Source organism: Lagopus muta, chromosome 2, assembly GCF_023343835.1.
Source record: "Lagopus muta isolate bLagMut1 chromosome 2, bLagMut1 primary, whole genome shotgun sequence".
NCBI classification, from domain to species: Eukaryota; Metazoa; Chordata; class Aves; order Galliformes; family Phasianidae; genus Lagopus; species Lagopus muta.
The window spans coordinates 38208707-38233471 of record NC_064434.1 but is presented as its reverse complement, the minus strand read 5'-3'; the positions used below and the strand labels follow the sequence as shown (position 1 = coordinate 38233471).

At 36.4% G+C, this 24765-nt stretch overlaps 1 protein-coding gene across 2 annotated transcripts in view; it reads right to left on the bottom strand.

Moving 5' to 3' along the window:
• Positions 1–24765, bottom strand: part of KLHL32 (kelch like family member 32) — a 124839-nt gene that overhangs the window by 84613 nt on the left and 15461 nt on the right. For both annotated transcript variants that reach the window (XM_048936719.1, XM_048936717.1), the window contains exons 2-3: positions 11046–11134; positions 8482–8662 (exon numbers count right to left, since the gene is read on the bottom strand). In XM_048936719.1, the coding sequence (XP_048792676.1) occupies positions 8482–8662; positions 11046–11068 (204 nt within the window). In that variant the 5' untranslated portion in view covers positions 11069–11134. The remainder of the gene's footprint in view (positions 1–8481; positions 8663–11045; positions 11135–24765) is intronic.

Sequence of the window (24765 nt, the reverse complement as noted above, 5' to 3'; positions counted from 1 at the left end):
AACAACACTACTGAGTATTATTTTAGTGTTTCAGAAGAGAACTACCATCTCAAATTACCATCTCCACAATTCTACAGTGATATTGCTTGAGCTCTTCTCAAAATTATCTTAAAATAGACAGGCATCTTCATTAAGTGCAGCGTTTTATTCAGATTCATTTCCCATAGCATATTCATTTACTTTTATGTTCATCTGTTGCACATCTTTTTCTTTTCAGAAAATTTATTATCCTTCTCTAATGCATCATAAGAGCTATTAGAAAAGTAAACAAACACTTAAGAAATCTTGGATCGGTTTCGTACACTGCTCAGGGAGCTCAGTTATGATTTGAATTCTCAATTTTTTTTTATTGCATGCGTAATTTTCAGCCTGTGAAATCTTAACCAGCATCAGTGGAACAGCTCAGTCTTCAGTTCTTCCTTATTTAGTACCCAGGCCTATCTGTGTACAGGTTGCTCAAAACTACAAATATCCAGTCTCAAGACTGTCTGGACTACAAACTCTTTCAGACCAAAACTCTCCTTTGCAGACTGTACAAAAAAATAGCACCTCACTGTTCTTGTAACAGTAAATAAAATAAATAGATCATAATCTATTTAATCCCCTTTGTGGTATCTACTCCTTTATTAAGCTTTATTTTTTCTTAATTTCCAAGTACTAATCCTTCATTATGTAAGCAATGTTGTTTCTTCTTTGCTGCTTTTACCTATCACAATAAAAAAGCACGATTAACAAGAATTGTGATACTACTTTCACAGATGACAACGTATATCAAATATTAACAACGTTGTATGTATGTAACATATACTTATTCAAATAATCAATTTAATAGGTTAACATTTCCTTACTGAATGTAAAAACACAGCTTGTTCTTCTCATAACTTGCATGTTATATCTTGCTTCATATTCATCTAATTTTAAGCTTGTCTGTCCTAAATCAATCATAAGCCATGGCCTCTGGAGTCTCCTGTGCACTGAAAAACAGATCCATCAACACCAACTGCATGAAATATGATTAAGAGCCTCATTACATGATTCTTCTGAGCAAGTTCTATACAAATTCTCAGAGAAAATGTCACATAATGTCAATCATTGAAAACTGAGCCTGCACTAATACATCTGCTCAATGAAATCTATCTAAATATTTTTTTAAAGCATTTGCCACACAACTAAAATGAATTCTGTAAAATGAATGTCAGCAATAAATCCCAATTTATGGGAATATACAGTTAAAGAATTTAAAAGAAGTACAAAAAAAATAAAAAATAAAAATAGCCACAACGCACAACAATATAAAAACAACTAAGCAGCAAAAGTACAATTTCTATGCAATACTGAAGGCTCACATGTTACTGTTGGCAAAATAAGTACATTGAGCCTCTGGTGTTTCTTTCAGTATATCAGTCAAAGAGTAATGCACTGCACCTAAAAGCTTACCAAATCAACCATTTATGTAACACACTTTTTGGGATTTCTCTGTTAATACACAGATATTAATTTCCTAGAGACTATAGAAGCAAGTAATGACAATGGAAGTAGAGAGCTGCCCTACGTTACCATTGATAGGAACTAAGGATGTGATTTGTGCACATTTGTTGGGCACTGCTCAGCAAGAACAAAGCAAGTTTCTGGGTCGTAACAAGATACAGTCTTTACTCCCAGTCAAAATAACCAAAACAGAAGCATTCTGTTGTTAACAAGTTACATATTATATTTTTGGCTGAATCTGTATCGAATAGAATATATATTGTGATGGTTCTACTTTTAATAGTCAATGTACTGTTTTTTTCCCTAACTTTTGTTTAGATGCACAAACAAGATTTGATTTATAATGAGAAGGGTAGACAGTAGCATACTATTCCTAGTGAATTGTTGTGTCACTAATAAGACTTATATTGAAAAGTGGCTAAAGTTATGCTGTAGAAACAAAATAATTCTTCAATTTTCATGTGTAATCTCACATCATAAAGAAAAAAAAATTAAGTAAACTAGCACAGCTACAGAAACCTTAACAGTTCCAGCGCTTCATAAGTCACTATAGTTGATCCTGAATGCCAAAATTATTTTCATTGTGGTAGAAGAAAGAAAACTGAATTGCAAGGAGGACCACGCCGTGCAATGCACCACTGAAATCTGCAGTAATGCACAGCCTGTCCTAACATTAGTTGTTCTTAAACAGGCCTGCTGTTTGGAATACAAAAGGAGCAGCATAACTGAAAACAGATTTTATCCAGCATCTCCAGTTAAGCACAGGAAAGTATGAGTCATATTTGCAAATTTTGGTTTAAATTGGTTTAATGCTTCCCAGCAAATGCATAAGCCTATTGTTCTTTTGATGATCTTAGCAAGCGATATCAAAATCAAGCCCAAAATAAAACTGAAATAAAAGCCAGCTCTTGAGCTAGCATTAACTGCCACAATGTGCTTCATGTAGGACACCTTGAAGGGGGGCTAAAATTAAATGTGTACTTCATACATCAAGATGTTTCCCACCTCAATGTATGTCAGCCATAAGTTAAGAACTGTATAGGAAAATTTCATGTAAAAGAACTGGAGTAACATAACATTAGTTATTACAATTAGCTTTTTAAGAAGGTAGTCATTATATGATGTGTCATTAGACACTGAAATCCAAGTGTGCCAAGCAATAGTAAACTGCAACAATTATCTTCTACCTTCTAGTTGAAGACTAACTGCAAAAGTATATTTGTTATATAAGAAGCCTAATGTCGTAATCTAAGGTGGTTCATTTTATTAATGTTTGTACTTACATACTTCCGTATCTGGCCCATTTTATAAAGGGTTGAACTAGATATTGTTCACATCTTGTTAAAAAGAAACTTGTTTTTCCACTATGACTATAAACCTATTATAGCTAGAGCATGAATTTGCTAAAGAAGGTCCCATAGCTCCCACTGACTATTTGATACAAAGTCTGAAAAATAAAACCAGCTCATTGAAGATTTTTTCTTTGACTTTCCACACCAGTTAATGAGAAAACCTACAACAGTTTTTAAGCATTAATTATTTGCTAAATAAAAGGAGAATGTCTTGACTAATCACGCTTCTGTTAACAGTATAGTTATTTGTGACAGCAGCTTTCATCCTCAGCTGAGCTTTGTCCTCCATCAGCTATCTCCTCTGAAACAAATACCTCTATAAAAATCATCTTTTCATTTTATTTTTAGAAGTCTACATTTGTCTGTTCTCATTTACCTTGGGTTTTTCTTTAATTTCTGACAAAAAAAATCCCACACCAAAAATAACAGACAACAGTTATGTCAATTTAATTATCCCCATTAATTTTATAGGCTTGATAACTACCTTTTTTGAATAGAAATCAAAATCTGGAAAGGTAGATACTTAAATATCATGTTTGAGAGATTCTAAAAACATAGATGTGTCCTAATATCAAGCAACACTGACTTCAAGTGATTATTACATACATTTGTAACCTGCTTTCACAGGTAATACACTATTAACCTTGGAAGACCAGGTTTTTATTTCAACCATAGCTGAAAATGTCCCAGACACCTGGGATTGTAAATAGTTTATTAGACTGAGATCACAAACCAACTTAGAAAAGAGACTACTTAGTGCGGTGAAAAGAACACCTAGGAAATGATGGCTTGTTATCTTATCCAAAAGAAGAAAAATACAATAACACTTATAGAAGTCTGATTCAAAACAAACCAAAAGTATTTCTTCACACTAATGCCATGGATCACTTGTCAGAACATGCAGTGGATGACTATCTTACGTAGAATCAATGGGAAACAGCATAAAATCCTAGATGAGACCAGTATTCAGGGTTGCTGAATAGACAGAAATCACACTCTCCATTAGAAATGCCTTAGTTAAACACAACTGAAGAGTTCTCAGGGATGCATGAAGTTCAGCCTGCTTTCACTCTTTTTCTGTAAGTATCACGATAGCTACTACTAAAATAGCCAACAGTCTGACACAGCAGGGCCATTTTTATTTTCTCATCCATTGCTGTTCATGATATCTCCTTCTTTCAAGCCATTAGCTACAAAAAAAGACCACTGAATTCAATGGTCACTTGTACATTAGGTCATCCAGCAAGAGTACGTTGAGACTTAGTGAGGTTTCAGAGGTCTAAGTTTGAATATGGGTTGTCTTAGGCAGATTAACTCCTGACACAGATAAACAAGCAGTAGCATTTTTGTTCAGGACAGTCAAACGTAGAGGTTCCACTGCTTAAATCCGGACTTTTATTAAATGAAGACCTACAGTGACATGAATTCAACTAGCTGACACTGTATTTCAGGCTACTAAAATGAAGCTAACGTGGTGCAAAAAAAATTACTAATAACAGTGAAGCAATCAATTTTTATTATTTTTATTTTTTAAAGAAAGATAATTTCCTCTAAAACTTCTAACAAGAATAATGCGTAACACAGAAGGCAAAATCATGTCAGCAGTGTGATGGACTTCTAGTACAAATGAAGATGAATGCAAGAAATTTCCACCCCATGTGCACTTTATAAGATGTAGATCATGTTTTTAGCTCTTCAGCAGTCTTGTCTCTTTCTTTGGATATTTCTCATGGTATGTCAGTCTTATTAACTGAAGCTAAGAGTGATACACTGCCCAAATAATTCTCTCAGGTGGTTTGAACACAAGGTGTTTTCAGCTTTGCTACACCCACAGAATAATAGCTTTAATTTCTCCTGAGGTTGTGTAGGAAGATACTAATGGAAACTGAAAAAAAATAGGAACTGTCTATTGCATGCAACAACACTCTAAGATAGAAGATTTCTTCACCAGAATATAGGGATTCAGAATAAAATAGGTATGAAACACTTCCATACCACAGCCCTGCTCCAATAATTTGGCTTTCCATTGTCAGACACTTACAGCAACACACAAGAGGCAGTGGGGCCGAGCTTCAGGATGTTTGCCATAGAAGCACTGTAAAATTGAACAGAGAGCACAGGGAAGCAAAGGAGAAGACTTCTGTCCTTCTTTTAAATAGAAGAAGCTCATCAACTGCACTGTTACCAATCACCAGATGCTGTTATAATATTAATTTAATGAGAGACAGTGAGTTACAGTCTCTTATGGCCTGCCTCGCTAACTGTGAGGTTAATTCTGCCACACTTATTTTATAGGGAATTAAAAAAAAATAATAATAAAAAAAAATCAGGAAGATGACTCAGAGAACAAGACACCGTGTTGCCTTCCATCCATCGGTGGCAGAATTGCAATTAATTCATTTTTGTACTATAAGAATTACAACAGAAACATACTTACTCTGACAATAATAATAACTGTAGGGAATTTGAAAACAGAATACACAAAAGACTACTGTAAATGCTTGTGATAGTACCCACAGTGCTGTGCTGTGGGAATTCTGTCTGCATCAATGGAAAACCACTTCAGAGCCCCACAGAACAAAGAAGCACTAACTGCAAAGATAAGGATGAATAAGGGTGTTCTAGAATTGCATTTCCTTCCCTATTCTATTTTTTTAATATAGAATTAGGCTAACTTAGAATATTGCATTTCATTAAGATGCTTGGGTTCAGGTTATAGGTAAACAATAGGCATATTGGAACTCACTTTAACTCCTTGTAAATAGCAGCAATATAAGAGCTTAGTTTTATTATTTGATTGAAGAACTAACAATAATTAAAAGCAAGATGGTGAATTTAACAAAAAAAGTTTATATGTTTGGGGGAAAAAGAATTAAGAGTAGTTTAGAAGAAATCAGATGCCACAATGAATCCATGTGACTGAGATCTAACAAAGCTATGTTCAGTAATTAAAATAGATGAAATACTTCAATTTCTCAACTGTGCCATAATTTCCAACTGAGAAAACAAAAGGAAACTGATCTTAAGAAAAGTTTTAATATACAAGAAATACTTCTCAACTTACTCAGAAAGCTAATAGTGTGGCCTCTTTTAGAATGGCCTCTTTTCGAACAAAAGTCTCAAGTACTCAGTACTGAATAGATGCTTCCTGAACCAAACAATTTATTTGATCCAATGAGAAGAGCTAACATTTTTAAAGATTACCTGGAAAAAGGATTTCTATATCAGCATCACTTCCATGTTACAATAGCAGGTCATCAGTACTACAGGTCCTTAAATCTGTTCCTAAGTGAGGGAGAGCCTTTTCCTCTTCCTGACTCATATAACAAGACCTCAGAAACAATTTTATCCAATCAATCAGAATTTGTTTATAAAAATAAGAGCAATCAACTCTGATACGTACACAGGAATATATATTCTGCTTAGAGAGATGAAAGACAGCACAGAAAAAACAAACTGTTTAACAATGAACTGTGACAGCTATAAATACAAAGACAATAAAGACAGTAAACAAAATTGGTATCCATTTGGTTAACTTCAAAGGATTCTCTTAAGAATTGAAAAGCTTACTGTGGAAAAAGAAATAGCACAGGATACTACTGACATTTTATAATAGATTAGAAATATTAATAGAATTATTAGATTTCTGAGTCTATTCTAGTTAATTGATATAATTGTTCATTCAGACAACATAAAAAAATACATTTTTCTGAGACAAAAAAAAATCAAGTCCTATAACTATAAACATCCCCAAGTGAAAAAAAAGGAAGGAGAAAAGAGTTATTTTGACCTAAAAAACCAATGTATTTTCTACGAGAAAAGCTTGAGCTTACATAATCACCTGCCAGCACTGAAAATGCCTGCAAATGAAGTCAGGCAGCAACATTTCATTTTGCTCCCAGAGGGGAAAAAAGGGAAAAAAGAAGAAAAAAATTATTTGGCAATTACTTATCCTTCTAGAGCTATCAAAATGCACATATACTCACTAACTCACTAACTCAAACTTCTTGTCTCACTTCAATGTTTAGGATAGCCTACTGGACTCAGACATTGCACGTCCTTTCCGACTGAACTATTCTATTTTCAATTCTGATATTTCAGCACAGCCAAAACTACAAGATCAATTATACCAACTAGAAGACAGGATGGCAGGCTGCTATCCAAAAGATATTATGGTCAAATCCACTGTTTGTTGAAGGTCAGGTCCCTGTTTTGTCTTAAAAAAACAAATGAAGAATTTATCTGTGCCAAAGAAAAAAATGATAGTAAGACAATCTCTGACATTCACCACTCTTCTACATACAGTAGTTCTTACTCCCTCCTCAGTTTCTAACAGGACATACAGTCATCCTTCAAGTGTTAACAAATTTTCATTGAACTAAAACAAGTGAATAAGTCACAATTTGGGGAAAAAAAATACTGCTTATCTGACTTCTTATTCTCAGAATAAGAAAGGACAATCTCAACAGTGGTTTAATTTAAATCAAAATAGATGCAGAATGGGTAGAAAACCATAACCAGGATCTCTATGAAGCTAATATTCAGCCACTTGTACTTTATGAAAGTGGTGAAAAAGAAAAACAAAAACAAATACTTGTGTTGACAGAGCCTTTTGAAGACCTGAGCACACACCTGGGGTAATCTATGTAAAAATAAGAACTGGATAACAACCCCTCCAGATAGTGCTGAAGGTAGGTTAGTATATTCATCAAAAGTATGAATTCTGAAGCTACAGAAGGCAGGCTTGTTGTGTCACATTGATGTATAATGTTGTCATCTAAATTTTATTCAAGGCAACTCCAACATCAAATGTTCTCAGAATCCTATCCCCTACGGTCCTGTGCTTACATGAAAAAAATCTCATAAAAATTAGTGAAATGTCAGTTCCTCACAGAAATGACTTCAGCATCGTTAGAAAATCTGCAAGGGTCTTCCAACATTCCTCCAAGAAAATCCAGGAAACACCAAAGGTAGAACTCCTCTTTATGTAATTTTAACAGCTAAAATTGAAGCAGTTAAATCTATTCTTTATGACCAGTGGATATAAATCTGGCACTTCCAAATGGTGACTCAACTAATTCTATTTAAATCTTTTATCCTCCTTCACCAACCTCTGGAGATGACAATCTCTCTTCACTGATTTTGAATAAAAATTGGCATAATTCTCTTGATTCTTAGAAAATCAAAACCTGAATAGTATAAATCAAGCAACATCTCCCCAGCTACAAAAACATTTATAATTCCAGTTTAAATTCACAACACTTAATCAACCCTTGCTCTTTTCTAAATGATTAGAATCAGGAATATAGTATGTTGCTACTTTTTGCCATATTCTTACAAAGCATAAATCTAATTGCTCACTTTTTAACAAAGCTTTTTGTCCATTAATAACCAAAATTATTTGGCTGAGTTCCATATTTATAGCTGATTCTGAAAGTTTGAAAGTTTCTATTTGTTTTTCTTTCCTACCATGTGTATGTCCGTATGTAATAAAGTTGTAATACTCGATGAAATTATCATGAATTTTATAAAGATTCGATTTTATTTTGTTCAGCATGATACAGATAACCATTCTCCCTCCAACATTCAGGGTAATTTTTAATATTACTATAAGAAATAAAAAAAGAATCTTTAGACTTACTCGAAAGTAGTCACTACAGGCTGCCAAGACTGCCTTATGTGCGTGGAATTTCTGCTCTTCAGCAATAAGGGTGATATCGCAAAGTATGCCGTCGCTTCTTTGTTGATTCAGTGCTGCCAGAACAGCATCATTATGGGAGCTCGACTGACAAAGCCTCTGACCTGTCAACATTTCTTGAACACTGAGAGGGAAAGGAGGAAATATTTTGTAAATAAATGCAGGAAAGCAATATGTAACAATTCTATAAGCAATATGTAACAATGTTTTCTAAGAATGTTTGATATTTTTTGAAATAAAATTATGAAATCTAAATCTAGGTAAAATCTTTACATGGCATATCCATTTCAAGAAAATCACAGGTTAGCAGTATTATAAAACCATATTACATACTCAAATAAAAATCTCAGCCATTCTGATTTGCTGCGCTTGATGTCAACTGCACTCAGAATTAACTCAAAACCATTTAAGAGTTATATGAGAGGAAGAAAGCCCTATGTGAATGAAATGACAGAAAATCCAAATTGACAATTTGTGGAGTGTGCCTGAATTAACCAGCCCTACTCAAAAGAATGAAGAGTCTTGATCTCAAGTGGCCTGTTTAAGTCTATTAGATTACTCAAAGCTTTCAGATTATTTTGGGTCATTTACACTTTTAAAGCAGCATTTTTGTTGTTGTTGTTCTTTTATTTGTTTTAATAATGAAGCCTTCCACCACCTTTGAATATCAGATTGTACAAATGCAAGATTTCTGTGTCATCCAACCTAGGACTATCTGGTTTCAGCTTCCCTTTCTAGCACAAAAGGAAGAGACGGTATAACTGCAAATGTATTTTTATATGCAAATACAGTCCTAAACAAAGACAGAAACAAACAAACAAACAAATCTGCAGAGCCTCTTTGGGACAAAACAATGCAGTTCATCTGAAATCTGAGAGACTATACAAATTTATATTGCCTGAGAAGTTAGTACCTTAGAGGAAATGATCTTACAGAGAGCCAATCCTGAATAACTCAATATTTAATGACAGGATAAATAAACTAGCATCTTTCCACTAAAATAATGCAGTTCACTACCTGCACAAGCTATGTCAGCAGCTGCGTGGCTGCTAAATTCTTTCCCATCAACACTTACTTACTATACTATCATACATCCCACTCCTGCACCTTTAGCTTTCACAAACTAATGCAGACCTGCCTTGTACACTGTTTGCTCTAATCTAATCTTTAAAAAAAAAAACAAACAAAAACTAAGGTATTAGAAAGGATAGCTGAAATGGAGTTACGCAGTATACACACAGCAGAACAACCTGTATATGAATATCGTACACAGACATTTTAGGTTTCACACATGGAACTCTACATTTCAGAACAATTCATTCAAATGAAACTTTGTCCTTAATTATTTTGTTTCAGGAATATCACTGAAATGCTAATGGATAATTAGCAAGAAATGTAACTTGTTAAAAAAAGGAAATTATTTCTAACCATTATTTCTCTTCTGTTATTTCTACAGTAAAATAACTGCATCAAACTACTGTTTTATGGAGGTAATGCTACCAGCTCAACTTCTGAATTGAAAAAATGAAGAATAAATGAATAAAACTATATTCTTTCTGCAGTCTTCAACAACAATAAAGAATCTGTAATGAAAGATTAACTGTTAGTTTTGCTACTGAGTCCTGAAGAACTGCAGAATATGGTCTTCTTAACCTGGTTTCCCTCTTCTATATTAACTGCAAAAACCTTTTTTTCTTCCTAGGAGAACAGAGAATATAATAACATTGGAAGATTAACTGTGCTAGCATTATAACCTTATTATACCTAGAGATGGTTTCTCTCTATTTTTGTTCAGAAGAGGAATGATACAATACCCTAGTAATATCAGACCACTGAGATCCCAGATCAGCCTGTGAGCATTAACTACTCTCCGAAATAGAACAGTGGTGAAACTACCAGCATATTAGAATAGAGCAAAGTTCCAAAGAAAAAGCAACTGGATAAATAAATTCTGATGAAATGTTGTATTTTTTTCCCTGACAGTGCTCTCAGAAACTAATTAAATCATAAATATCAAAGTCTCTGATGAGACAATGGGCAATACAAATAAATGAGAAAGTCTGGACTAGCAAGCAAATATGGATGACTAAGACTCTGGAAGAAAGAGAAAGGCAAAATGAGAAATTCTGGAAGGCTGAAAGAATTTGAAACAACTGAAAGATCAACATATGTCCTGAATACTGGAACATGACAAACATAAAAAATGATCACCGGGTACCATTTCATGTACATACATGTAAAACAGTAGTTGCTTTCACAATCAAAAATTTCAAGTATAAACAAGACCATAAACAAGATAATAGATGAAGAGAACTGTGAGACCCAATCAAATTCTAGCATGTTTCCCTTTGCTAGACATGAGTAGCAGCAAGAAAGCAATCTCTTGCAGATCATAATGTGAATAATGAGCAAAAAAAAAATTAATTTCATATTTCACTGCTAATTTATGCTTTAGTAAACATCACACTAAATTGGAATGACTTACTATGTGCTATCAAATACTATACCTCAGGCACCTCTCAGATGGCATCTTTTAGTTTTGCTCTTCTGAACATCAAAGCTTATAATCCTGTAGATAAAGCTGCAAGCATTCCAGCTAGAAAGAGAGAAAGAAGAGGCACATCAAAATTCAAAGCATACACAGCCTCATTCTTAAAGATTAATACTTTTAGGAGACGCAATTCAAAACTGACTTTTTTTCAATTCTTCTTCTGCAGAAAGTTATATATCACACAGATTAGATGTCTTGAAATTGTATTGGCAAGATGGATTGTAGTCTGCAAGTGGCCTTTCTTCTAGTCTTCTCTAAGAACACACCTCAAGGGCAGCACTTGAGTCCTTTCTGCAAACTCAGAAAGGACGATTACCTTAACAGGGTAGAAGAGGGGTGAGGAAAGTAACATTCTAATAACAAGAACAAAAAAACCCCACAGTTTCTAGAGTAGGCCAGAAGTATCTACTACCACTTGCTTATTTATTTGAATAATATGCAGCTATAAAAATCTTACACCTATCACAGTACAATCTCACAGTCCTTTGTAGGGTCTGAGAGGTTTGCCATACACCAGAACATGCTTTTTGACTACATTAATTTTTCCCAAAGACAAAACTGGAAGGCATAGAGGAGAGAGTTTATCATGTGTATTTGGAAAATGAACTTTCCTTTCCTCGTAGCAAGCACTCTTGATCAGCTAATCAATACTGAAACACCACAAACACCTTCTGGAGTGTTACTCATGAGACAAAGTCCAAATAATCCAGTTCTTTGCTTATTTGATTTGTCCCTAATGGTGTCCTTCATAATCTTATGCTAACTAGCAGCTTTACTTTGAAAGCCACTGCACAAACTTCAGGGAGACTCTCTAAAAGATGTGTGAAGGTAGAATTGAACCACTGCCCATTTCTCAGATAACAAACAAGAAACTACTGTGAAAAGAATATTAATCCTGCTCAAATTCTCCAGTTCATCATACAGACAAAACTACAGCTCCTGCTTGCCGGAGAGGCATCATGTACTGTTCTGCAAGTGCTGTTGACTGTTCCACAGCAGTAGAAGAAACAAGTAGTAACTCTAGAGGGCTGACAACTTTGTTAAAATTGATTTTCTTGTAGTCAACACACAATATGTTCTCAAGAATTCCCTGTAGATTTCAAGTCCTTCCTCCAATCCACAGAAGGAGTAACGGCCACTGAGTTGAGATAAAATCATGTATTCAGTTAGGCAAGTCAGCCTAACTGGGCCCCGGAGGCTACTAAGCACTTTCTCTTCATTTCTGTCTCTCCCTTGATCGAGAGATAGCACTACAAGAAATACAGCTCAATAAAAAGTTAAAACTTCTCAATTAAAACACCCCAAATTTAAGCAGTTCACCTTCCTTCCTACCTACTGGGGCACAGTAAGAATGAGTATTCATGTCATGATGAATTCCCCTGAAAGAAACACAGCTCAACTCACTTTTTTGTAAGCATAAGTGGAACAGTGAAAAAAAATAATACATTTTTCTTCCTCATCATCTCCAATTCAACATTTTTTAAAGTTAAGTGTTGATATTCAGGCAGAGAGAGCTGGGGACGTTCAGCCTGGAGAAGGCTCCAGGGAGATCAATAATGGCCTTTCAGTATCCAAGGAAGGGCTGTAAGAAAGAAGGGGATAGACTCTTCAGCATGGTCTGTTGTGACAGGATGAGGGGAAATAGTATCAAACTAAAAGAGGACAGATTTAGACTGCATATATAAGGAAAATATTTTTACAATAATGATGGTGAGGCACTAAGTTGACCAGAGAGGCAGTGAATGCTCCATCCTTGGAGACATTCAAGGTCAAGTGGACAGGACTCTGAGCAACCCGATCTAGCTGCAAGTGTTGCTGTTCATTGCAGGGGAGCTGCATTAGATGATCGTTAAAGATCCCTTCCAACTCTAACGATTCTATGATTATATGATATTCCTGGCAGTGCTTGGAAGTCAACAAGACACCCAAACAGTTCAATACTAAGTTCAATATTTGCCTAAAAAATCTTCTCTAAATTCTGCCATACCCTGCTTCTCCTATCAAATGCCTGTGCATGTCTCAACATTTTTTATTTTTAAATCAACTTTACATATAGAAGAATACTCTAGCAGTATGTAAGTCATTTGATCAATAATGCATCATTTTTATTTGGATACATAGCTTTGCTTAATGCAGCTTAAAAGTTTTAATCACTGGAAATCATTTATTAAAAAAAAACAAAAAAAGCCATTTTCATATGTTGTACAGATATGCTGTGCAAGGACATTTCCAAAATCCTTTTCACCAGGAGTTTTTTTTCCTGTTTCAGAAGCTGGATCCATCTTTAAGTAAAGTAACTTTCATTGGTATACAAGGAAACCCTCTGTGTTTAGAATGTTTAAAATATATTATTGTCTTTCTACTTAACTTCTTTAAGTAATTAAATCGGTTTAAAAGATTAGTTTATATATTTAAGGATAAGACTTTCAGTTTAAATAGAAAAACTTTAATTCCACCTAAATCCTTCTGTTCTAGTGAAATACTCCATTGTGCTGGAAAGATTAACAGGAAAATATAGGCTAAACAGAAAACATTCACTTGATCTTAGGTTTGAGATACATCCTGAATGTTTTATTATACTTCTTTTTTTTTGCATACTATTTCATTCACTTTTTACAAGGCTACATTGTTGTGTTAGATTTCACTTTTCTTTTTTTCGTTTGTTCACTACCTAAAAGAGTACAAGAGTTTTAAAACAGAGAACCTAGTGAAGATCCGCAAAGTGAGTGCTGAAAGAACATAACAGTAATATAAAGGGTGACTTGAAGTCGTCCATGAAAGCACAGAATGTGTAAGGATTACAAAGATAAGCAGCACAAAAGAAATGACACTGTCCAAGTAAATGAAAATGTGCCACACTAATGCATGAAAAAAAAATGCTCTGACACAGACTCAAGAAACAAGTTTTTCCAGGTATTTTGCATCTTAACTTTACAATGCAGCAGAGTAAAAGCCAACTTGATACTCAGGAAATATTGGAGCAATGTGCCACTTGTCTGCACCCACAGCACGTTGTCAGTGCAGTGCAAGAGGCATTTGTCCAAAGACTTGTTTTAAAAAATAATCTTTATTCAGGCACTATTTTCTACTTTAACTTATTTGACAATAATATTGATTTGGAAATATTACATAAAGCAGTCTAAATACCTAAATGTATTTAGTATTTGCTATACACGGAAAGGTATTTATTAGCAGAATGCACGTGTCCTTTTTCAGAGAAAATCTCTCATTCAGTTAAGTTGGTTTCATCTTGAGGAACCAATATCAATACAAAGTTTACACAAGACACTTTCAAGACATTTATAGAAATTCAGTCACTCATTTCTTTCTGTAGGGATTTGTTGCATGAAAGAAAGCATTCATATTAATTCTTGAAACTACATGCCAAAGAGAATACAAAATGGATTAAAGCATGGGTGGGGGGAGGTGTTCAAAATCTAAACTCACATTTAGTCTAGTTTACCACTGACAGCAATTCAAATATTACAAAATCCACTATTTTCCTCCTAGAAAACAAGCTTTTTTTTCCCACTCATATATCCATTTTTAACATGATTTAAGCTGTATCCTAGGCTCCAGAACTAATTCTGTGCATAAACAAGTTCTGTATTTAGATTCATATGCCCCAAATGAAATAAGGCACATTAATTACATAATTAACCCTTAATTACATAATTAACCCTACTGGTATTCATTCACTTGAGATGGGTGGCACCGTGCTGAGCCAGTCAGGGTTTAGGAGCAAGTAAGGAGAAAAGAGGGCAACTAAATATGAGTAAGTCAGAAAGCACCAATTTGATGGATGTGTACAGATTAAGCAGGCTGTAGATGTCACTGGCAAGTGACCAAATACTTTTGCAACAGCTCACTGCTATCCACATAGCTCTCATACCTAAACCTTCACTGTCACCAGGTGGCATCCCTCCTCTTCTGTTGATTGGCACTTGAAGAAGTGCTGAGAACCTTTGGCGATATCTTCAGGTAGAGTAAAACACTTACTGCTTTGTCCCTCAAGGCAGCTCCTGCTGTTTCTAAAAGACTCACATAGCAACAAAATGTTCAGCTTCCCCTTCTTTCTTTTTTAACTCCTAACAAAGGATGAGGCAAGACACTGGGAACTGTAAAACCCTTTACATTCAGACCACTCAAAAAGGCTTTCACCCAGTTTATCACAAACAAGGTTACTTATAAAAGATATTTATTACTAATCTTTATAGAATAGCACTGTAATAGCTAAGCATTACTCTGTCTATAGTTTAAATACTTATTCAAATTGCTTCTGAATTTGTCTTTAAAGTACACTGGTTTTCGTAAGTCATATTAAATGAAGCTATATTTCATCTTCTTTCATACACAGAATAAGAGTTGTCATTGTCAAGTCTCTTCAGAAAAAAAGACATATATATGATGTTATTAATCAGAGAGAAAAAGGATCAGAACTCTGACAAATTGTGAAAAGACAAACATTTGGAAACATTTGGAAACAAGAAAAAGAAGACCAAACTTAGTCCTTTGAGTATGTTAATACACTTCTCTTGTTTGCCCAGAAGACACTACTTTTTCCTTTAACATCTTTGAGAACAGAAAGTGTGCTCTGATTCCATACAAAAATTTTCAAGAACATCACAATTGTAAGGAAAATTGCCACTGCCCAGTGCTGTCAGTGACACTCTAGTCACCTGTGAGTTCTTCATCCATCCATTCAGACAGTGGCTTCCAAGAGAAAACATTCATAGCACAAAACATGACAAAAAAGACTTAGTAAAAAAATACCGAGGGAGAAAGAAAATGAGAAATTGGATTTGTTGGGAAAAACTTCAGTCAGTTAAAACAAGGAAATATTCAGCAAAATCAGTAAACTAACTAAGTAAAAGCACAGAAAAATTAAAAGATTATACTCCTCTGGTTAGCTACAATTTATTTTCCTGTGGTACTGGACATGTCATTGCTTTCTTCAGCCTGTCAGCTACCGCCAATTAGAATCATGAATTTTATAGACCATCACTATCGAATTACCACAAATCATTAAGATCTTAAATCATTACAATTTAAAATCACAAATATAAAATGAAATCACAGAGGTAAAGGATGTACATGTAGAACTAAAACTTTATGTTCACATTCATATGCATATGTATCTGCACACACCAATATTCAGAACACTTCCTCTGAAGAGCAGTTCAGATGAAAATAAATGCCAAGCTTATGGCTGTCTCTGTAACTTAAGGCTTATTTTATACACACTGCTATTTGAGCGAGAGTTAATGGCATGCTGATGATAAAACCATATGCAGACAAAACTGAACATAGTGTCATACTACACATGAACAAGGAAACAGTTTGCAGTTCCACACAAAGCCATGCGTTTGGAGTTCAATAAATTCCAAGAACTTGCTTTTTTTTCAAGATGTGTGTTAATGGTTTCACATTGTAGAAAGAAAAAGTGCACTACTACTGAATGTAATAGTGACACCATTCTGTATCACTACCTAGCTTTTCAAAGCCAGTCACTGTTTCTATCATTTAAACTGTCATACTAATCATTTATCCAGCAAAAGGCCATTCTATACAGCTGACCTATGTGTCATTATTAGAGTGGCTGGGAGAACAACACTATAATTTATCTTCTCACCTTTCTAAAAAGCTGGGGAAAAAGTACACAAAGCTCTCTCAAAGTGAAGCAACTAAATCATACATTCTGTCTGCAGCCATGATAAACAATTCGTGTGAAATCTCTATGACATTTTAGTTTTAATGTACGGTACTGATGGCACAAAACTGACAAAGTATGATTTCAAGACATTTCCTGTAGAACCCACGAAGAGACAAGACAGGGAGACTTAGTAGTTTGTTATTGAATTTTCATCTGGAATTTCATTTGCATTAAGCGGATTTTTAGAAATAAACTTAAAAATCTGATCTTTAAACCCAGGCACTTTTCTTCTGGGAAAAGTGACATGTCTGTTGCAAAATGTGGAAGACTCAAATGAGGTCAGAATGATTTATAGCACAGAGTAACAGAAACTCAACTTGAAAGACCATAATTATTTCTGCTGATTACTAGAGAAACTAATTTTGAAATGGGCGCACAAGAATGAGGTGTGCTCTGAGATGCTGTCATCTTTATCAGTGACTCACTCAAATAAGCCTGAATTTTCAACTGTCACAACCACGAAGGTGCTTTTATTGAACACAGCAATCATTCTTCTTTAGAGTAATGAGAATCAAAAACAATTGGGTATGGCTTTAAAACCCCTTTAATCTACATATAGAATACTTACATGACAGAGAGAGGCATACAGCACAGTAGATAGTAGCAATAGTGGCAATTAGTCTACATGATTTTTTGCTTCTTATATGTATGTTTGAAGTATGATTATGATGTTTTTAAGCAAAGAGAAAAAAATAAGTAAAGCATAAGTGATTTCTGGACTGTAGACTGCCTTGTGTAACTGAAGTTCTATTAACGGCATTTTCAATGAATCATAGAATCATAGAATTCCTCAGTTTGGAAAAGACCTTAAAGATCATCAAATCCAACCATAACCTGACCATACTACCCTAACTGTAACAACCCTCCGCTAAATCATGTCCCTGAATACCACATCCAAACGGTTTTTAAACACATCCAGGGATGGTGACTCAGCCACCTCCCTGGGGAGCCTATTCCACTGCTTAACAACCCTTTCTGTAAAGAAGTTTTTCCCGATATCTAACCTAAACCTCCCCTGTAGCAACTTGAGTTCATTTCTCCTGGTCTCTCCTGTCACCAGTGAGAAGAGACCAACCCTCACTGTAATCCCTGATCAGGTATTTGCAGAGAGCAATAAAGTCTCCCCTCAGCCTCCTCTTCTCCAAACTAAACAGCTCCAGTTCCTTCAGTCGCTCCTCAGAGGGCATATTCTCCAAGCCCTTCACAAGCCTTGTTGCCCCTCTTTGGACTTGCTCCAGCACCTCAATGTCCTTTCTTTGAGGTGCCCAAAACTGAACACAGTACTTGTGGTGAGGCCTCACCAATACCAAGTACATGGGGGGATTATTTCCTTAGTCCTGCTCACCACTCCATTCCTGATACAAGCCAGGATGCCATTGGCTCATATTCACAATGTGCTTTCATTGGCACACTGCTGGCTCATATTCAGCCAACTGTCCATCAGTACACCAAAGAATTTGAGTACTGATTATTTCTTTCATTTATATTTACTTCAATAAAAGCGTAAAGAATTTATATATCTCTTTGGGATTTATAATATTCCTTCATTATTTTTTTAGCATAAAAAGAGCATTCAAAGTTTAAAAGAAAAAGGCTGTAAATATCAGTAACTAAGGAAACATGACTTTAAGAACAGCATTCCACAGCCACAGGTGACAGAACTATACTTCAAGATAACCTATATCTCCAGGAGAGCGACCAAAATATTTCAAATAGTCTTTTTCCCCCTCAGAGTATATTTAAAATAGCATTGTCTGTGTGTACTTTCAATAGTACTACAACTACAAAAAAGGCTATTTTATCCTTAAATCAAATTATCTTGGAACATAAGAGTACAACCAATCAGCATTTTTCTGCACATCATAAGAGTATTACAACAGGATAGCTATAGGCTTACATGTTCACAATTTGACAATTTGATCATGTTATTGAGTAACTGGTCACAAAAACACTATGAATTTTACATAGTATTTATTAAATTAGCATAATTATTTTTCATATACATTCATTAACAGTCCAAAGAAAAATCTAGTCAATTCTTTATTGGAAGGGTAAATAACTTCACCAACATCCACCCTCAAAAGGGAGGGAGAACTTCATCAACATTAAGTGCCAGTCCCTGCTCCGTTGTGTCCAGGCTGTGCAGACATCTGGTCTCTTATGGCCTCCAAAATAACATTGCCACATCCAAACAAGTAAATTTGTAAAGTCACCAACTAACTCTCAGGCCATTCCAAAAAATACTTTGTGGAGTGCTAGATGGCTCATATTAAGCACTTGTTAGAGCTTGTTGCAATTATCTATAGATACAGATGACTGATTTTCAAGCTCTGGCCTAGAATGGGCACAGTTATTAGCACAAAGCTTTTGAATGCTTTGCACAAAATACAACAAGAGCTGTGAGAATATTCAAAGTTCTTGCAAACTTTTAACATGGGAAAGACCTTGGACAGGCTTTCTATATTATGTCTTTTATAAATACATGTCAAGAACAAAGAATAAGAGATGTGGATCAGCTAATAGTGAATATTTAGATACATATATATATATCAATAAAATTTCAAATGTCATTAGAAATCATTTAGTAACAGACACTGACGATTTAAAACATGCTCTGTATGAAGTTAGAACTTCTAGTTAAGGTAACGATGAAAGAGAGCATCTTCTTTTATTACATTACTCCTCTTGAAGAAGTGACAGGCTACTTGGGGACACTACAAGGATGTAAGGCATGCAGGGAGGAAGTTAGGAAGGCAAGAGCCCAACTTGAACTTAGATTGGCCACTGCAGTAAAAGAGAATAAGAAATCCTTATATCAGTGGTAAGAGAAGAACCAAGGAGAATTTCCATCCTTTACTTGATGCAGTGGAGAATGTGACCACTGAGGATTAGGAAAAGGCTGAGGTCTTCAATACCTTCTTTACATCTGACAGATCAGTTATCCTCAGGGCACTTTGTGCCCTGATCTGGAAGTCTGGGATGCTACACAGAACACACCCCCAGTGATTCAGGTGGAGACCATTAGAGAGCTCCTCCTCCATCTAGACTGTCACAAGTCCATGGGACTGGACACACTCCATCCTAGGGTGCTGAGGGAGTTGGCGGGGGTGATTGCTGAGATGATCTCGGCCATCTACCAGCACTCCTGATTATCTGGAGAGGTCACAGGGGACTGGAGGCTTGCCACTGCAGCTCCCATCTACAAGAAAGGCTGTAAGGAGGATCCAGGGAACTACAGGCCTGCCAGTCTGACCTTGGTATCAGGCAAAGTTATGGAGCAAGTCATCTTGGGTGAGATCACACTGCACATGCGTGGCATCCAGGGGATCAGGCCCAGGCAGCACAGGTTCATGAAAGGCAGGTCAAGCTTGACCAACCTCATTTGCTTCTATGACTGGGTGACCAGGCTGGTAGATGAGGGAAGGGCTGTTGAAGTAGTCTACCTAGACTTCAGCAAAGCCTTTGACACAGTCTCGCACAGTATTCTTCTGCGGAAACTGGCTGCCTGTGCCCTGGACAGGTATACTCTCATTTGGTAAGGCACTGGCTAAGAGCCGTGCCCAGCGGGTAGTGGTTAATGGAGCTAAGTTCAGCTGGCAACCCATTACAGGTGGTATCCCCAAGGGGTCAGTACTGGGGCCCATCTTGTTTAATATATTTATTGATGACCTAGATGAGGGGATTGAGTGCACCCTCAGTAAGTTTGCAGATAACACCAAGCTGGGAGGTGGTGTCAATGTGCCTGAGGGCAGGGAGGCCCTTCAGAGGGATCTAGATAAGCTGGATCATTGGGCTGAGGTGAATGGGATGAGGTTCAACAAGGCTGAGTGCCGGGTTCTGCACTTAGGCCACATCAACCCCATGCAGCATTACAGGCTTGGGGATGAGTGGTTGGATGAGTGTGAAGAGGAAAGGGACCTGGGGTTGTTGGTTGATGCTCGGCTGAACATGAGCCGACAGTGTGCTCAGGTGGCCAAGAGGGCCAACGGCATCCTGGCCCGCATTAGAAATAGTGTGGCCATCAGGAGCAGGGAGGTAATCATCCCCCTGTACCTGAGTACAATGTTGAGGTCACACTTTGAGTATTGTGTTCAGTTTTGGGCCCCTCACTACAAGAAAGACATTGAAGCCCTGGAATGTATTCAGAGAAGGGCAATGAAACTGGTGAGGGGTCTGAAGCATAAGTCTTACAAGGAGCGGCTGAGGGAGCTGGGATTGTTCAGTCTGGAGAAGAGGAGGCTCAGGGGAGACCTCATTGCACTCTACAACTTCCTGAAGGGAGGTTGTGATGAGGAGAGTTTTGGCCTCTTCTCCCAGGCAACGAACAGGACCTGAGGAAATGGCCTCAAGTTGCGCCAGAGGAAGTTTAGGTTAGACATAAGGAAGAATGGCTGCCCAGGGAGGTGGTGGAGTCACTGTTCCTGGCAGTGTTCACGAGGTGTCTGGCTGAGGAGCTATGAGATATGGTTTAGAGGCTTGTGGTAGCAATGCTAATGGGAGGACAGTTGGACTAGACGATCTTAATAGGTCCTTTCCAACCTTGTGATTCTATGATTCTACATAGCTTTCACATAACTTCAAATTTTTCCTCAACAACAACAAAAAATAGTAATTTGCCCTTTAAATCTAAAACGGAAGACAAAATTATGCTCTGGATGAACAGAGGTTGCTTCTAAGCCTGTTAAGGCATAACTGGCTTACTGACTACTCCTCCAGTATCCAATGAAAGAAAGCAAAGCTATTTTCAAATACCTTTCTGCAAAGAGAAGAGGTCATCAGAGGATTTCTAGTAGCTTTAAGCAACTTGGGAGCCATTCATCTTGATGACGAAAATGATTTGGACAAGGTCGAGATAGCTGGAAGATAAGGAGTAGGAGAGAAGATGGAAGAGGGGATGATAAAGAGCAAAGTGGTGATGGAGAGCATGTGAACCAGCTGCAGTTGCTTCCAGCAGTCTAATAGTGCATGTTAATGTCAGAAAATTGTCTGTGAATAAAATAGAAGAAAAAGGGAGGAATTTGTCTGCAGTCACAGGAAGAGAGGCCAAAGGCCAGCTGGGAAGAACTGTAATTGCTGGGCAAGAAGGCTGCATGCTCAGTTCAGTAGTGAAGACTGGGAATGTCCAGAGAAGAAAGCCAAAGACAGAGATCTTAGACTCAAACTTGGTCATGACAAATAAATAAATAAATAAATAAATAAATAAATAAATCCCAACAACCAACAAAGCAACCAACTAACCAGAACACCCTCAAATTTTTAAAGAAAGCAGCCCAAAGAATCAATTGAAGTCCACTTCCTTCAGATTTTGGAATATATAAATATGTGCTTTATATCTTCTTTGGAGAGAAGTGCTTGCACAACAGCTGCCTTAACTTTCTGCTGACTATGCTGGATTATAATGGATAATGTCAGGTAGCAGTTTACTCAGCAGCAGAGCTCAGTGCCAATGATTAGAATGGTTCCAATTCTATTATTGTTTCATGTGATCAGCACAGTTCTTCTAGATTTGTTATTTCAATTTGCCATTTAAAAGTGTTAAGAAGTTAAACCTCCAAAAAGTTAAAAACAGTAGAAAAGATAAGAAGCTAAGTGCTCCTGTGCTCAAAAGGAGGTTGTGTATCATCATCTAACTATAAGGAAAAGTGTTGGATTTTTCTAATTCAAATACTTCCTAACATAGGAACTCTGTATTTTTATTAAGCAAAACAAAACAAACACCACACAAATCTAAGTAGAATTATTTCATATGGCTTATGTTTGTGTTAAAAAATAAAGCCAATGAGTGGCTCTTATAAGTCTGGTTAATGCCATTGCAGCATAAACTTGTATTACAGGGATATCTGCCAGCTTCTTTAAGTATAAAAGGAATTTTTACATGTAGCTTTCAGTATTATTCACTTCTAATTGACTTACAATTTTAAATAGGGGTGCCAGAACCCAAACTTAACTAGAGCTCTGAAGTAGATTCATTTAATTTGGACTCTTTCTTTATAATGAACTTGGAGTGAATAAAAACACTTTTATACTGAAAAGACATTTTATTAAAGTATTAAGGAATCTAATTAGAAAGAGAAATTCCAAACTATAATGAGTCAATCAGAATAAATAAGAAAATAGTAAAATTTCATTCCAAAAATCCTTCTCACCCACCTTGTGGCAGACTGTATTAGGAATCATTACTGTTTCCTAATACATAACATATATCAGAATGTTATAATCTAACAGGACCTACAGGACAGATTGATACTTGACTTTGTTTCTTTCTAGGAAAACAGAGACAACTGTGGGATTTATTTTTCCAGAGGTTACGTACAGTATCAGTTGTACACATACGAATACATTAACACTGTCATAGTAAAACATGCAGTGATAACTTTAAAGATCACTCTGTATGATGAAATTCCATGCTGTTAAGACCTTATCAGAGGGAATACAAGATAGCAGAGGTTTACAGAAGTCATTTTCAATGCTTCTCGCTACATACTGTCTCAAAATTGTGATCCTGGTTACACAATATCATTCAGACTTTCATGAGTACATCTGCAGCAATTACCTTCTTTTGCTCCTCTTTCTTCAGGCCTCTCATCACACCTGCACCGTATCTTCTTTATTCTAGAATTTCCTTAAATCATTTGAAAGTTTCATTCTGAAGTTCTGCAAGCACCTTGGTTACAGATTAACCAAGCATTAAGCCTATGTCATTCTGGAAGGACAGTGGTTTCCCTAGCTACAATCCCTTATTTCATTGGTGTCCAACCATTTAGCTTACACGGGCCACACTGACTAAAGAGGAATTGTACAGGGCAACATCTATGAAGATTTATCCATAAATAATGCCTCCAAATTATTTCCATGAAAAAGACAACCAATATGAATTGCTTAGCCAGTGTATCAAAATCCATAAACTTACCTGTCATACCTTGAGTTAGCACTGCACTGCACCCTACCTGTGCCTCAGTTTCAGCTCAGACAACGTCAATAGTGCATTGATGTTTGGTTGTTGCTGAACAGTGGGTGCACACTCAGGGCTGGGTTGGACCACCTGGTGGGACAGAACTGCCACCATAATGGTGTGGGGCAGGGGGTGGCTGTATTGTGAGCTGTGCCAGGCCACACGTGGCCCAGGGTGCAGGTCAGAGATGTCTGCCTTACTTGTCATCTCACTCGCAGATGGTTTCTTCCAACCCATCACCTTACACTGCTTTCTGCAGATGAAAAAAAAACATCTATTTTTTACCAAAGGTAGATTCTTCATCATCACTACTCTTTTGCTATAGATTTTTCACACTCACTGACATATTTGCACAGTCCCTGCTACCTATATAACTTTAAGCCAGAAAAGAACACTGGTAAGTCTTATCTGAGACGTGTATAATGTAAGGTACTAGTAAAAGTTATGGTTCACAGATCTGTTTGGAAGATAAAGGAAAGCATCAGGAGAACCCATCTGTTATCTATCAACAGATTTTTTGTAAAATCCATATAAATAAAGGCAGATCTGATTACTAGTAATTGTCAACATATTTAGCAGCCAAAAGAAAGACCAGTCATGTTGACAGCTCAAGGAATTGCATCATCTGCTCCCAGTTGTCAGCAATAACCCCATCACAGCAATGGTAACGTGCAGAAGTACAATAATGGGTGACCTCTCAAGAGCTGCATTTCATTATCTACTTTGTTCTCAACTGACCAAACAAGAAAAAAAATACACTCAAATTACCATTTCCTTAACAGCTGTAAACCAGTCTGTACATGAAACACGTATTACAGACCCACCTTCAACATGTCCATGCAACATTTTAGGCACAGCTCCCAGAACAGAACCAGGTCCCCCTGCCCTAATGCAACAGCTTCATCATGGGATTATAGATAAGATCTCTTACTTTTCTTCTGACCCAAGAGTGCACTCACAGAGGGATAGTAAACCATATCAGCATCAGGCTTAAAACTCCCAGCCAATCAA